This window comes from Barbus barbus (assembly GCF_936440315.1).
Source record: "Barbus barbus genome assembly, chromosome: 46".
NCBI lineage: Eukaryota > Metazoa > Chordata > Actinopteri > Cypriniformes > Cyprinidae > Barbus > Barbus barbus.
The window spans coordinates 3,480,099-3,493,935 of NC_136724.1; the positions used below are offsets into that span (position 1 = coordinate 3,480,099).

The 13,837-nt window shown below is 36.6% G+C and overlaps 1 protein-coding gene across 1 annotated transcript in view; it reads right to left on the bottom strand.

Annotated features, from left to right (window-relative positions):
* The window catches only part of LOC306865006 (double-stranded RNA-specific editase B2-like), a gene marked incomplete at its 5' end in the record, with an annotated part of 166,814 nt that overhangs the window by 12,771 nt on the left and 140,206 nt on the right, over window positions 1-13,837 (bottom strand). Inside the window, 4 exons of the mRNA XM_079409336.1 lie at window positions 903-1,071; window positions 2,572-2,723; window positions 4,335-4,503; window positions 12,859-12,973. Of these exons, the coding sequence (XP_079265462.1) occupies window positions 903-1,071; window positions 2,572-2,723; window positions 4,335-4,503; window positions 12,859-12,973 (605 nt within the window). The remainder of the gene's footprint in view (window positions 1-902; window positions 1,072-2,571; window positions 2,724-4,334; window positions 4,504-12,858; window positions 12,974-13,837) is intronic.

The following is a 13,837-nucleotide window of genomic DNA, read 5'->3' on the forward strand; positions in this document are numbered from 1 at the left end:
TAAGATCATGTAGAGTGAGACTTCATTAAAACATGACTAAACGTCTCAGGAGAGAGACAGAATTAATGATGAGAAACTACTCTAAAGTTGAATAATCCCTGCCAGTTTTACAGTTTGAATGGAATGTGACATTTTCCAGCATATATATTTATATATTTTACTTTATTTAAATATATATATATATATATATATATATGTGTGTGTGTGTGTGTGTGTGTGTGTGTGTGTAAACAAATGAAAACAAAGCTGCAGTCTACATAAAATGCAAGTACATATAAAAATAGAGAACGCCCATGAGGACCCAGATTAAGTGTGACGTGTCCCATACAGAAGCTAATTATTCAAGGATTATCAATCAAAGCACAAGCATCATCATAAGACAATAAAGGTGATCATTCCAGTCCCAAACACCATCGGTTTGGATAACTCCCTTCCTCAAGGCAAATATCACTCCAACCTTTCCCTCAGCCATTATAATGGCATATAAAAGTCGGCCTATTTAAACAAAGCTATTTCTTCCTCAGAAAAACGAATCGTCTAATAAAGGTAAACCTTAAATCAATACACTGTCCAGCACTTCACAAATCACGCTTTAGGGATGGTCAGCCTACTCTCTGTGTTATAAAAATACAAACACATTATATAGTGTCAAAACTGAATGCAAAATCTGCATTTAAATGTTTTCTACATACTGTAGCAAGGTAAAATCAGTTCCAAATATCAGTAAAATGGCATAAATGTGGACTTTAATTCAAACACTATTTTACACATGGGATCAGATAGTTCATGGTCTTCTTAGAGCGGGAACATCCAGAAACAAAGCTGAGACCCGTGTTTGATTACGGTCTTTTCTTTCTACAGGAGTTCAAGAGTGAACGTTGAGCTGTGTTTTTGAAACTGACCTGGAAATCTTGTCGGTGCATGACATGGTGATGAGACGTTCTCCTTGAAGGACTCCGTCCCACGTCTGCACGGGAACCGTGGACTTCACGGGCAGCGTACCCTCCCCTGATTCAATCTTTGTCCGTAGGTGGCTGTGAAACTTCTTCACCAAGTGTCTGTTGCTGTGCACTGCGAAGAATACAGAAAGTGTTGGCATCATTTATCATTTAAAAAAAAACAACAACTTTTGTCTTAAAAGACACTCATGACTGTGTGTCAAAGTCTCTTAAAATCAGATAATTTGACTTTTTTTTTCCTGACAAGGCAAAGTTCGTTCAGACTGAAATTTGTTTTGGAGGATTGAACCACACAGTATTTTAATGTATATATGAACTGATATGATATTTGTGAAAAAGTTCAGAAGCAAATATCAATTCATTTTAATGAATTTGGTTCGACTTCTGCCTAAATATAATGCAATTAAAATATGTACCTTGCTAAGGAACTTCTAAGATTGATATGGATTCAAACACTTGCCATATCTGTAAAAAACTATTCATTGAATTCATTAAATGTATTTTTTTTTTATCTATCTTGGTTAATCCATTAGGATTAAGGTATATAATGGGAAAATATAATATATAATTGGACCCCCAATTTACTAGTTAAACAGTTGAATAGTTCACCCAATTTAAATATATTTGGATAGAGAATGAGTACATTTTGTCCAGAAGCAGTGGTATGAAGTAAAAAAAAAAAAAACATCTTGATGAATTTGTTTCTTCCAAACACAAAGTGTTTGGCTTCACGAGGCATTAACTGATGGACTGGAGTGGTGTGGATTATTGTGATCAGCTGCTTGGACTCTCATTCTGACGGCACCCATTCACTGCTGAGGATCCACTGGTGAGCAAGCGATGAAATGCTACATTTCCAAATCTAAAAACAAACTCATCTATATCTTGGATGGCTTGAAGGGGAGTATTAAACTATTACCTTAATGTTGTTTCATGAGTTCACACTTACATATAATAACTAGAATAAAGTTTATGCGTATTTGGCGTGCTGTCTGAGGGGAGGGCTCTGAGCTCGGAGCCCAGAGTACCCCCCCTACAGGATAGGACAGGTAAGTGCGGAGAAGGGGTGGCGGAGGGATGCTGGAAAACTGCCAATAAACAGAGGTAAGTCTGCTGTGTATATATACACTCCTCTTATCTTGTTAACTGGGTTGATTACTGATTGTTCTCCTCTCGTGTTAATTAGGTTAATTATCTGAACGTGCTTCTCCCGAACTTATAACATCATTAAGAAGGATTTATTGTAAAGGATTGATGTATTAAAGGATTGATGTAAAGTTACAGTATAAAGCTAAGTTATATGATTTGTTTAACCCTTATGTTTCTGTTTAACTCTTTATTTATGAATATATGACTTAGAACATTGTAGGCTAAAATATGTGGAAAATATAAATCATATGGTACTGTTAAAGTTTAAATGCAACAAAAACTGAACGAATGAATAGATACATTTTCCTTAAAATGGAATAAGTTTGGATGAGATTTTAAAACCCCCTGAAACCAAGGAACTTGACACATAGTATGTAGCATCTGAACACTTTAAAAAGTCTGCATTAGATACATGATATGGAAGCAAGCATAAGAGATGATGCAGATGAGCGAAGACTCTTACAGTCAGAGGTGATTTCGTACGGTGAGTTGACACGGCCGTCCCCGCAGGGCGATGTACTGATGTACATGTGGAAGAGGACGTTCTCTTGGAGTCTCAAACAGGAATCTTTGTGCCGTACAAAGATCGATTGCTCCCAGTCCTCTTTCCTTTTGCTTCAGAGTGATCACAGACCGCAGGCGGGAAGAGAGAACAGAAAAGGGAGACATGAGAAACAACCACATCTGAAAGCATTCGCCGCTCATATTCCCGGCTAATAATGGGCCGAAGACACAAAGGAGACAAATATTGGCCTTGCCGTGACCAAGGCTAGTTCCGTCACTGTCACATTCCCCTCTCGCATACTCTTTCTCTCTCTGGTACACAATCTCAAATCATTACTCTGTCAGAACAAGGCGAATACAAATGGCTGAGGCAACAGCGAGCTGTAATTCTTTAACCCAGATGATCTATAGCTAGTCAGCTGTAGGGAGGACACAGCGTTTCCTGCAGAGCCACCCCACTTTTACACATATCATCATAATTAGCATTAACTGTGACATCTTACAAAGGATGTTTTGGAATAGTGCACGAGGTGAACTGTGCACGGGGAGCGCATTACATACGCAAACATCATCGTCGCTAATTGGCACCTAAACTGTGCTAATTAGGCAAACGACCTGCGATGTCAAGGGTGGAGTCGCGCTGCTCCAGATCTGTCTACTGAGGAAGGTGCTGATGGCCGTTGTGGTATTTTATTTGCCGAACGTAACGACTTATCTTCCAAACTAGACTCCAGACTCAGCCAAACTGGCCCATTTAGTGGCAGATAATGCACTCTGGGAAGATGCATATGCAAATATGACATTACAGGAGGCTTTTCTATGCAGCAATCTGCTACAACGAGGAAGACATTTAGAGTCTTTGCTGCCGCACAATGATACCTCCAACACCAAACCAGACTCAAATGATAATGTGTTTTCTCTAAGAACAAAGAATTAACATGTTGGAACGTACATCCAAGTCCTTGGGTGCAAAATGTGCTTTTCCGAGAAAATGTGTTTTGTGCTTAAAGCTCAGGTTCAATATGTGTTAAGCTCTCTTGACAACCTCTGTGAGATGCTGTTGATTAACGCAGACAAGAATTGAGTCTTGGAGTGAAAATTGAGCAAATATCTTGTTTACAATAATGCACATGCTATGAAAGTACAGTGGGTGATTTGGTTCAAAAACATTTTTTTGTTATGCTGGTTGAAAATCACTTCACATCTGATAGTGATCACTAAGTTAAAGGAACACTCCACTTTTTTTAAAATAGGCTCATTTTCCAATTCCCCAAGAATTAAACAGTTGAGTTTTAACATTTTCGAATCCATTTAGCCGATCTCCGGGTCTGGCGGTAGCACTTTTAGCGTTTTAACATTATTAAAGGGATATTCCGGGTTTAAAACATTTAATTTTGTGCATCTATACATCATGCTGAGAATATAGCATGCAGTTATTTTTCATTCCTCATGTCGTTTTTAAAGCTGTTTCTATTTTGCATTATAAAATCGCAATTTGCACAGTGAAGTTACTGCATTGTGTGCGTGTGTGCATGTTAGTTTGGGTTTATTCATCTTACATTGGGTACAAGTTTGTCTTCAGAAGTTAGCTAAATTTGACCCTCTCACTGGGACTGACTGCGAAAGTGTTTTCTTTCCAGCATAGGGGTAGGGTTTGGGTTAGTGCTCATAATTATGTAAGCTTTATGTATAAATAATAAAATGCAAATGTGTGTCATTTACCTGAGGTGTAACTCTAGTTGGGAGTACAGGAACCGCAGCAGGGCTCGTCTGGTGGTGATTTCAGCGTGACAGTCATTGACCACCAGGCCCTGGTCACTGATATACTCTCCATTAATGCATTTAGTGCCGGTCGATAGCGCCACCACTTGGGCCTGTCTCAGATCCAGACCTGATGAGCGCAAACACACAAACACATCTAGTCAACATGTGACACCTTCACAATATTGGATCCGACAGCAAACATACTGCGAATAAAGGCCCGTTCACACCAAGAACGATAAATAACTTCAGCGATAATTATATTGCCGTCCACACCAATGGGTGATAATATTCTGGCCCTTACATGTGCACACTGCTGTTTTGTTTATCTGACACTTTGAATGCTCAAGATAGTTAAAGAGCAGAATTCTGATTGGCTGTCAAAGTTTTTATCGTTCATCAGCTATAAAAAAAAATATTCTGAAAGCGATTCCATCCATATCATTCCTCTGCATTATATTTGTGTTGTAGAGTTATAGTTGTACTGTAAACTTTGGGAATTATTTATTATTTATCATTATCATCTTTGGTGTGAACAGGCCTTAAGTGTTGTCAAGTGTAGAGGCATTGGCCAATCATAACAAAGGTCATTTACATTTATATGCAATCTGCATTTGCATACTCGCATTAAGTTTTCCTGGCTTAAGGATTCAAGAGAAAATGGAACCAAAATTGAAACATTTTAGTGCAAGAAAAAAATATATGTAGGATGTGACCTTTCAAAAAAACAAGCAGAATGCACAAGGTTTTTATCAAGACAGATTCTGCTATAACTTCTGCTGTAGTCCACAATAAAAGCTGTTCTTTGCTGATGTTCTTTACACAAGGATGAGTAACTCCTAACTTGCTGTGGCTGTGCTGGTCATCAGTGCACAAAGCTTTTTTGTGACATTTTCATCAGCCACAGCAAGACGAAACCTACAACCCCGGCACAAAGCATCTCCACCTGCCACGGCCCACTGTACCTGTCTCACAGCTGCTCGGCACGATACGGCCCCGGCAGGAGGACACAGGCTTCGCTGGGATTTCTGCACTGAGAACAGCTCAAGCGTGTGAGCGGATATCTCAGCATGCTTAACCATAAAGCTCTGTGTGCTGGAAAAAAATATATATCTCCCCATCGCTTCAAAAATTTAGTGTTCGCTGCCTCATGTAGACCTGCAGGCTAGAGGCAACATATGAGCTTTTATCAGTCGGGGCCCAGACGGAATTGCACGCCGTGGCCCAGCCGCCACCAGCGCGGCTGCCTGGCAATAACAATAATAAAAATAATATTGAGGTGGGGTTAAAGGCATAGCCTTTGAAATCCATTCTTCCACCTTTCACTGCTCGCTGAACCGAGAGAGAGAGGGAGACAAAAGGCCATGAGAAGAGGAGAAATTGATGAAACGTGAGTCAGAAAAAGAGAGACTGGGTCTAAAGGAGCCATAAGTCTTGATCGAAGCGGTAAATAGCTCATTTTTTCATACTTGTAGATATGAGGATTTCTGGACGTTCTAACTGTGGAGAACTACATGTATTCATATAAACTGTAAGTTTAAAAGGTTATTTAATTCATAAATTATTATTCTGTCAAGCATTCTAGGGTCATATGCCTTACTTTTTTTTGGAAAACACAAAAGGAGAACTTAAGCAAAGTGTCCATGCAGAGCTTGGGGATGACTAGCAAAAACACCACTTATATTCCTTAAACTGTGAATTCATGGGAGTTTTTAAATCTTTTTTTTTTTTTTTTTACAAATGTCAAATGAATAATTCATAAATATGCTTTCTTTTTCACACCACCTTGTCTTGTCATAAAAAGGTAAAAGGATTAGATATTATTTGGAAAAGACTTATGTCACTTCCTGCATACTTTTTTAATGCATGCTTCTGCATGCAAATTATAACAGATTTACATATCACAATTCAAATTTTGTAATCAGAGTTTTTTTAAAAAGTTATTAATAATTGTATTCACCAAGGATGCATTTAACTGATCAAAAGTGACAGTAAAGACATGCATAATATTATATATTTGAGATATATATTATATTAAATAGACAAAATAGACAATTAAATCAAATTAAACAATAAAAAAAATAAAGTATCAATTTCCACAAAAATAAATCATGAACTGTTTTCAACATTGATAATAATCAGAAATATTTCTTGAGCAGCAAATCAGTTTAATAGAATGATTCCTGAAAGACCACGTGACGCTGAAGACTGCAGTAGTGATGCTGAAAATGCAGCTTTGCTCACACGAATACATTACATTAAATAATTATGGAATAAATGACAATATATAAAAATCTGTGATTTATTTGTCATTTTTATTTGTTCCCACCGCCATTCATTTTATGGAAATGAGTGTCAGTAACATTCTTCAAAATATCTCCTTGCTGACAGGATTTTCATTTGTGTGAGAACACATTCCTTATAAATAAAGCATTACAATATATTTTTGACAATAACGACAGCACTATTGTTGTATGTGACATGCAGAGAGGGAAAAGAGATTCCCGGTACTCCAGGAAAAATAAATCCTTGAGGAAAACTATGCAGCTGCCCAGCACAAAACCATCACGGTGAGTTATGTACTTCTTTTTGCACACTATTATAGCAACTCTACCTTTCCATCTATCAAAGACAGACTCAAACGTCTCAAATGTTCCTCTGAAGACAAATGCCAGCTGGTTCTGCCCAGTCTCCACCTGCCTTACCTGATCTATCCCAGCATGCATTGGTACAGTGCACAGCAGGGACCCAGCATGCCCAGGTTTGGTGTTCAGGCATCTTTATTCAACAATCCCCAAAAGCAAAATCACTTCAGAAAAAAATGCAAGTTAAAAGGCCCCAACCACCTCACCCTCCCAGACTGTTCTCTCCATGCTGTTCCATTTAATGATAGTTTAGATCAATCTGGCGATGGCAGAGAGAAAGAAAAGAGACTGTGTAGTAATTTCTCTCTGTACCGGCATGAAATTGTTGTAAAGGCTCTTCTCTCGGTGTGAGGGGGCGGTGAGGCCTGTGGGCACTGCTGCTTTTAGAAGGGCAATAATCATCAACATCTCTGAGAAAGCACATTGTGCCAGTGAGTTGGGTACAAAGGCAAACACCCTGGATGTGAACATCACTGCCGTTCTCTTTACCCTTCAGTAGACTGCTGTGTAAAGAACAGAAAAGAGAACATCACAGTATCAAAGACAAGTGTGCGAAAAGACACGCACCATAGGAACAACTCACAGCACACTATACGTGCTTTAAAAATAATTCACCAAAAAAAAAGAACATTTGCTGAACATTTACTCACCCCCAGGCCATCCGAAATTGAGTTTGTTGAATAGAATTTATCATTACATCACTTGCTCAGCTATGGATGCTCTGTAGTGAATGGGTGCCGTCAGAATGAGAGTCCAAACAACTGATAAAAACATCACAATAATCCACAAGTAATCCACACCACTCCAATCCATCAGTTTACATATTTTAAAGCCAAAAGCTGCGAGTTTGTAAGAAACAAACTGAATAAAAAAGACGTTTTAGGTAACACTTTACAATAAGGTGTCATTTGTTAGCATTAGTTAATGTATTAACTAACATAAACGAACAATGAATAATGCATTTATTACACTATTTATTCAACTTTGTCTGAATCAGGAGAGAAATCTGCAAAGATCAAAGCAGCGTTTACAAGCAAAAACAGTTCTAGACACATATGTTGGTCATTTTCATGTGAATGGGGATGGATTTGTTCACTGGAGAAAGTGCTATTGTGGATTATGCTCTCATATTTTGGCCAGAAATTACTATAATTATTAATTAATCACAATACATAATTATAATTGTGGATTACTTTTAGATTATGGTGATGTTTTTATCCGCTGTTTGGACTCTCCTTCTGACGGCACCCATTCACTGCAGAGCATCCATTGGTGAGCAAGAGATGCAAAACTCAATTTCTCCAAATCTATCTATCTATCTATCTATCTATCTATCTATCTATCTATCTATCTATCTATCTATCTATCTATCTATCTATCTATCTATCTATCTATCTATCTATCTATCTATCTATCTATCTATCTATCTATCTCTAATGTGACTGCTTATTGCACCTTTAAATAACATTGTTTTTAAAGTTTACATCCTTGGGTATTATAATGCATCAGTTTTTATTTTGTATCTAATATGATATAGTGAGAATATGGAGCTCATAATCAAAGAGGAAAAATCAGCAAAATCAACAAAAATGTATATAATTTTAGAAAAAAAATGCAGTTGCTAAAGAAAGAAAAAGTAACATGGCGTGTCTTATAATAGTGAAGTGACATACTGCCAAGTATGGTGACACATACTCAGAATTCGTGCTCTGCATTTAACCCATCCAACGCGCACGCACGCACACGCACACAGAGCAGTGGGCAGCCGTTTATGCTGCAGCGCCCGGAGCAGTTGGGGGTTCGGTGCCTTGCTCAAGGGCACCTCAGTCGTGGTATTGAGGGTGGAGAGAGCACTGGACATTCACTCCCCCCACCTACAATCCCTGCCGGCCCGAGACTCGAACCCGCAACCTTTGGATTACAAGCCCGACTCTCTAACCATTAGGCCACGACTTCCCCTAATAGCAACAATCAACAAGATTCTTATAATATAACAAAAATACAACAGAGATAATACTACAGCAGACACTCTAACCTTCACCACTGCTTTGCCGTCAAGAGACAGCAGATTGTACCTCTTCATGGAAAGTGGTGTATTCAGTGAGTATTCAGTGAGTATTCCAGTGTGAACACAGCCACTGTCTGTGCAAGACACTATTAATCAGCACATGGGTCACTCTAGCAGAGGTCTGTCAGGGGAAAGCCCATATGCTGATATGAGCTTAATAAGCATCATTACCCCCGCATTTCCTAAATGAGTTTTGTTTCGCAAAACAAGGAAAGAATGCAGTTCATCAGCTCCTTTATGAGGCCATCAAATCATAAGGAATCATTAGATGGGGTTTTATGCATCCTCTGCTTCGGGAGGTCTAGGAAAGACCAAATTGGATTGGCTAGAAAGGACAGTGTATTTTGGTTTAAAAAAAAAAAAAAAGATGCAGAAAGCAATTATTTCTGAAAATTGATGAATTTGCATTAAACTTATTTTCTTCAGGGGTAAAGGAAATGGCCGAGGTCATCGTCTACCAAGTCATTTACATGCCATTAGGAATAAAGAGGCTCATGAATTGATCCTTTACAAGTTGCTCTTGCATGATAAAATGTTTGAATATTAAATAAGGTCAAAACGGAGCACATCATCACCATTTACAAACTCTGATCCAGAGATAATTCCCACCGAAATGGAAACCTTTGTGCAAATATGGCATGCTTATATAAAATTATATGTTTAAAGAATGAGCTTTATCTACAAAAATACAGTAAATAAGTATTATCACTGTCAAATATTGAATCTGACTTGTTGACAAACAGTATTAAAATGTGCTAATATTCTATAATAGTTGACCACATTATGGTTCCATATTATTCTTCTGTGTTCCAAAATATAAAGTTCAATAAGAATATATATATATAGAGAGAGAGAGAGAGTTGACAAATAAATATTGAACTGTGTCCTATGGTGTGACAGCAAATATGTAGGAAAAAAAACATACAAATAATGAGAAAAATGCATCTTCATTCTTAGCGTTACAAATAGCATGAGAGAGGATTATTTTCAATGTTAGAGGTTATTTATTTTCTGTCACACCATAGGACACACATTGATACATCAACTATATGCAATATATATATACAGGTGCATCTCAAAATTAGAAAATTGTGAAAAAGTTCTTTTTTTTTATTATAACTTATTTGAAAAAGTTTTTTGTTTTGTGTGTGTGTGTATATATATATATATATATATAATTTATTTATTACAGTTTTTATTTTGCATTTTTCATTTACTTTAGTTTAGTTTAGTTATTATTTATTTTAAGTAAGGAAATTGTTTTTTAATGCTTTTAGTTGAAGTTAACTATAATATCCATGCTGTGAACTACAAAAAAAAAGAAATAAAAATCAATTCAGCTCAATTTAATTAAATTCAATTAAACAAATGTTTCAATTTAAAAAAAGTACGTGTTCAGCTTGCCTTAAAATTTTAAGTTTAGTCAACTCAAATATCCAAGTAGTCACTTATTACAATTTAACATTTCAAGTTGACTAAACGTAAAACTTAAAGGCAGATGAATATCTATGAAAAGCAACTGTTATTTCTGAATTGGTAAATGCTGAATAGGGAGAAATACATTGTTGTATATATAACACAAGCTCATCATAATGAAACTTTTCAGCTTGAAATTAATATGCATTTTCCGCCACAGGAATCTGTCCTTCCACTTCCCAATTGCTCTAAACACAATCATCTGTTCTCCAAATGTAGAAGCTGACACGTCTGGCTCCCTTTACCAGCCCTTCAACCGTGCATCTGAAGTTCAAAACCCAAATCCCAGCATCCGTACCGTGCCTGGTTGAAATAAGATTATTCACACCATCTGATTCAAGCGGTGTCTGTTTCCTTTACGTTAGCAGATGAAATAATCCAATAAACGTCCTGTGAGGAGCACTCTCGCTCAGGTTACGACTCCCTCTGCGAAGTCCCACGGTTCAAAGTTGGACCCGCATTAATATTCCACCGGTGCCCGTACCAATCTAAACGATTCAATAGATGCTCAAAGAGCAGTGAACAGAACCCCCAGTGTTTCTGTCAAGTTTGCGTGTCTGCTCGCTTGCCACAAATTCTTGGGCACCGATGTCTGGATCTTTGAAGATAACAGTCTTAATAAACATGCTCCGCAATTACTGTGAGGCAGACAGAGCGGGAAGGAGAGAAAGAGAGCGAGACAGAGCAGCGAGGACAGGGATTAGGTCAGATCTCACTGAAGTCTAAATTGATGAGCTGTGGTCTTCAAAAGAACAACTTGATACTGATCCTGCAATGACTCCTGAAAGCCTGCAGCTGGGTCTTACACAAACACACGGAAACATCACATCAACCTGTCACTGCAAGGCAACAGAGCCGTTTTAATTCATAATCACGGGATATACTGTATATTTTAGTAGAAATACGCCAATAAATATGAATAGTGCAAGTATCTCTATAATTTCTGTATTGAATTTTTATTTAGTGATTTGAAGCAGCATCTTATTGAGATACTTTTAATAGAGATATAGTATTACAATTATTATTAATTTAAATAATTTTTAGAATTTTAGTTAAAGGTTTAGTAAATTTTATGATTTTGTGTCATTTTACATTTTGTTTTATATATAGTTTTTATTAATTTACTTTATTCTATTTAAACAAATTCCTAACCCTATTGATCTACTGACAAAAGAAGTAAATTAAAAAGTAATTAATTGCACAAATGTATGAAATTAATAATCATAAATACATTTTTAAACTATATCCCCAAATTTATGTGGAAACAACAAAGACCGTATTTTCAATTTGTAGTTTAAGTATTATATTCCATTGTTTATATTAAATTACAATTATATTCAATTGTTTAATTGCATCTTTTTACTAAATAAATGCCTCTATTAATAAGATAAAATATTATTATAGCCATTCAACATTACAGACTTACTGAAATTATCATATTAATTTTTATAGATCATATATTACGAATTACAGAACATTTTTAATTTAAATAAATTCAAAATGATTTTCACATAAAGCCATTATAATAAATGCCACTTTTAGCTGAGCCTTATGTTAAACAAGTTAAACAGCAAATATTGATCACAGAAATTAGCATTATTATTCCAAGCCCTTACTAAATATTAGATGTTGGCACGTGTCCCACACCATTTTGTTCTATGGACTTATTAATACCCCAAATCATGTGAGCTATTTTCCATTAGGTAAACATAAAACACCACCTACAATGCCTTTTTAACCACACTAGCAACCGCATAGCAACACACTGGATAAAGTGAGTTTTGCACAGTCATCTAAACAAATCAAATTTGATTGGTTTAAAAATGACTGTTCATAAACAGGTTTCCCTTGTCTCCCATTGGTCAGATTCACAGACCCCAAACCCATGTCATTGGTTGAGCTGTTGCTATGTCAGGATGGTTGGATGCTTATAACATTGTTTCGAAAGCACCACAGATGCAAAGTGTTCACAGCCTTCAGGGGAATCAGCCTATGAATGACTAATAGTTCACAATGAGTATCAATCTGGGATAAGGTAAAGTATTTTAACATCTGGAAATATTGCACACTTCACCTTTAATATTGTTCTAAAGAATAAACACCAAGACTTCATTGCCTGTAAATCATTTTAGTCTATTCCTCATCTATTCTGATATATGTCCATCTTTGTATGTTGCTTTTTCACAGGTGATAAAGTACTAAATATTTCATACAAAGCTCCACACTCAAGAGGTGCTTTCTCTACCCTTATTGAACTTCTTAAATAATTCACAGGCCGATTGAAATGATGCCATACCTCTGGTCATGACGATGCCCGCCAGGCCTTTGTGACGCGCATGAAGCAGTGAGGAGCAGCCGGCCAGCTCTGTGTATTTCTCTCGCACCAGGTGGAATATCGCATCCGCAAACTCCTGCAATTCACAACAGGTTCTTGGTAAGTTTGTTGCCTTATTAAAAATATATGTTCATATTGACAATATTTTGTTGTTTGTGTACCATATCATCACACTCTACAGTACTGAAAACAATGTATAGTAACTTCCAATAATAATTTTAAGTAACAAACTTTGTAGAATCTTCCATATCAGTACAATAGGGGATTTAAATTCAAATGTGAAGGTATTAGAAAAAAATATGAATAATCTTTCTATGAAAAATATTCCATTCTGAACACATATATACATATATACTGTATATACAACCTGAATTCCGGAAATGTCAAGACGCTTTTTAAATTTGAATAGAATGAAAAGACTTAATAAAAACACTTTAAAATTACATGCAGCAATATTTTATTCAAAATAGAACATAGGGAACATAACAAATGTTTAAACTGAGAAATTTTACACTTTTATCCACTAAATGAGCTCATTTCAAATTTGATGCCTGATACAGGTCTCAAAAATGTTTGCACAGGGGCAACAAAAAGGCTGAAAAAGCAAGAGACTTTTAAAAGATACAGCTGGGAGAACATCTAGCAACTAATTAAGTTAATTGACATCAGGTCTATATCATGATTAGCAATAAAAGAGATGTCTTAGAGAGCCAGAGTCTCTCAGAAGTAAAGATGGCAGAGGCTCTCCAATCTGTGAAAGTGTGTGGAAAAAGATTGTGGAAAACAACATTTCTCAACATCAAATTGCAAAGGCTTTGCAAATCACATCATCTACAGTGCATAACATCATCAAAAGATTCAAAGAAACTGGAGAAATCTCTGTGCCGAAGACCTTTGTTGGATGCCCGTGGTCTTCGGGCCCTCAGATCTAATTGGGCCC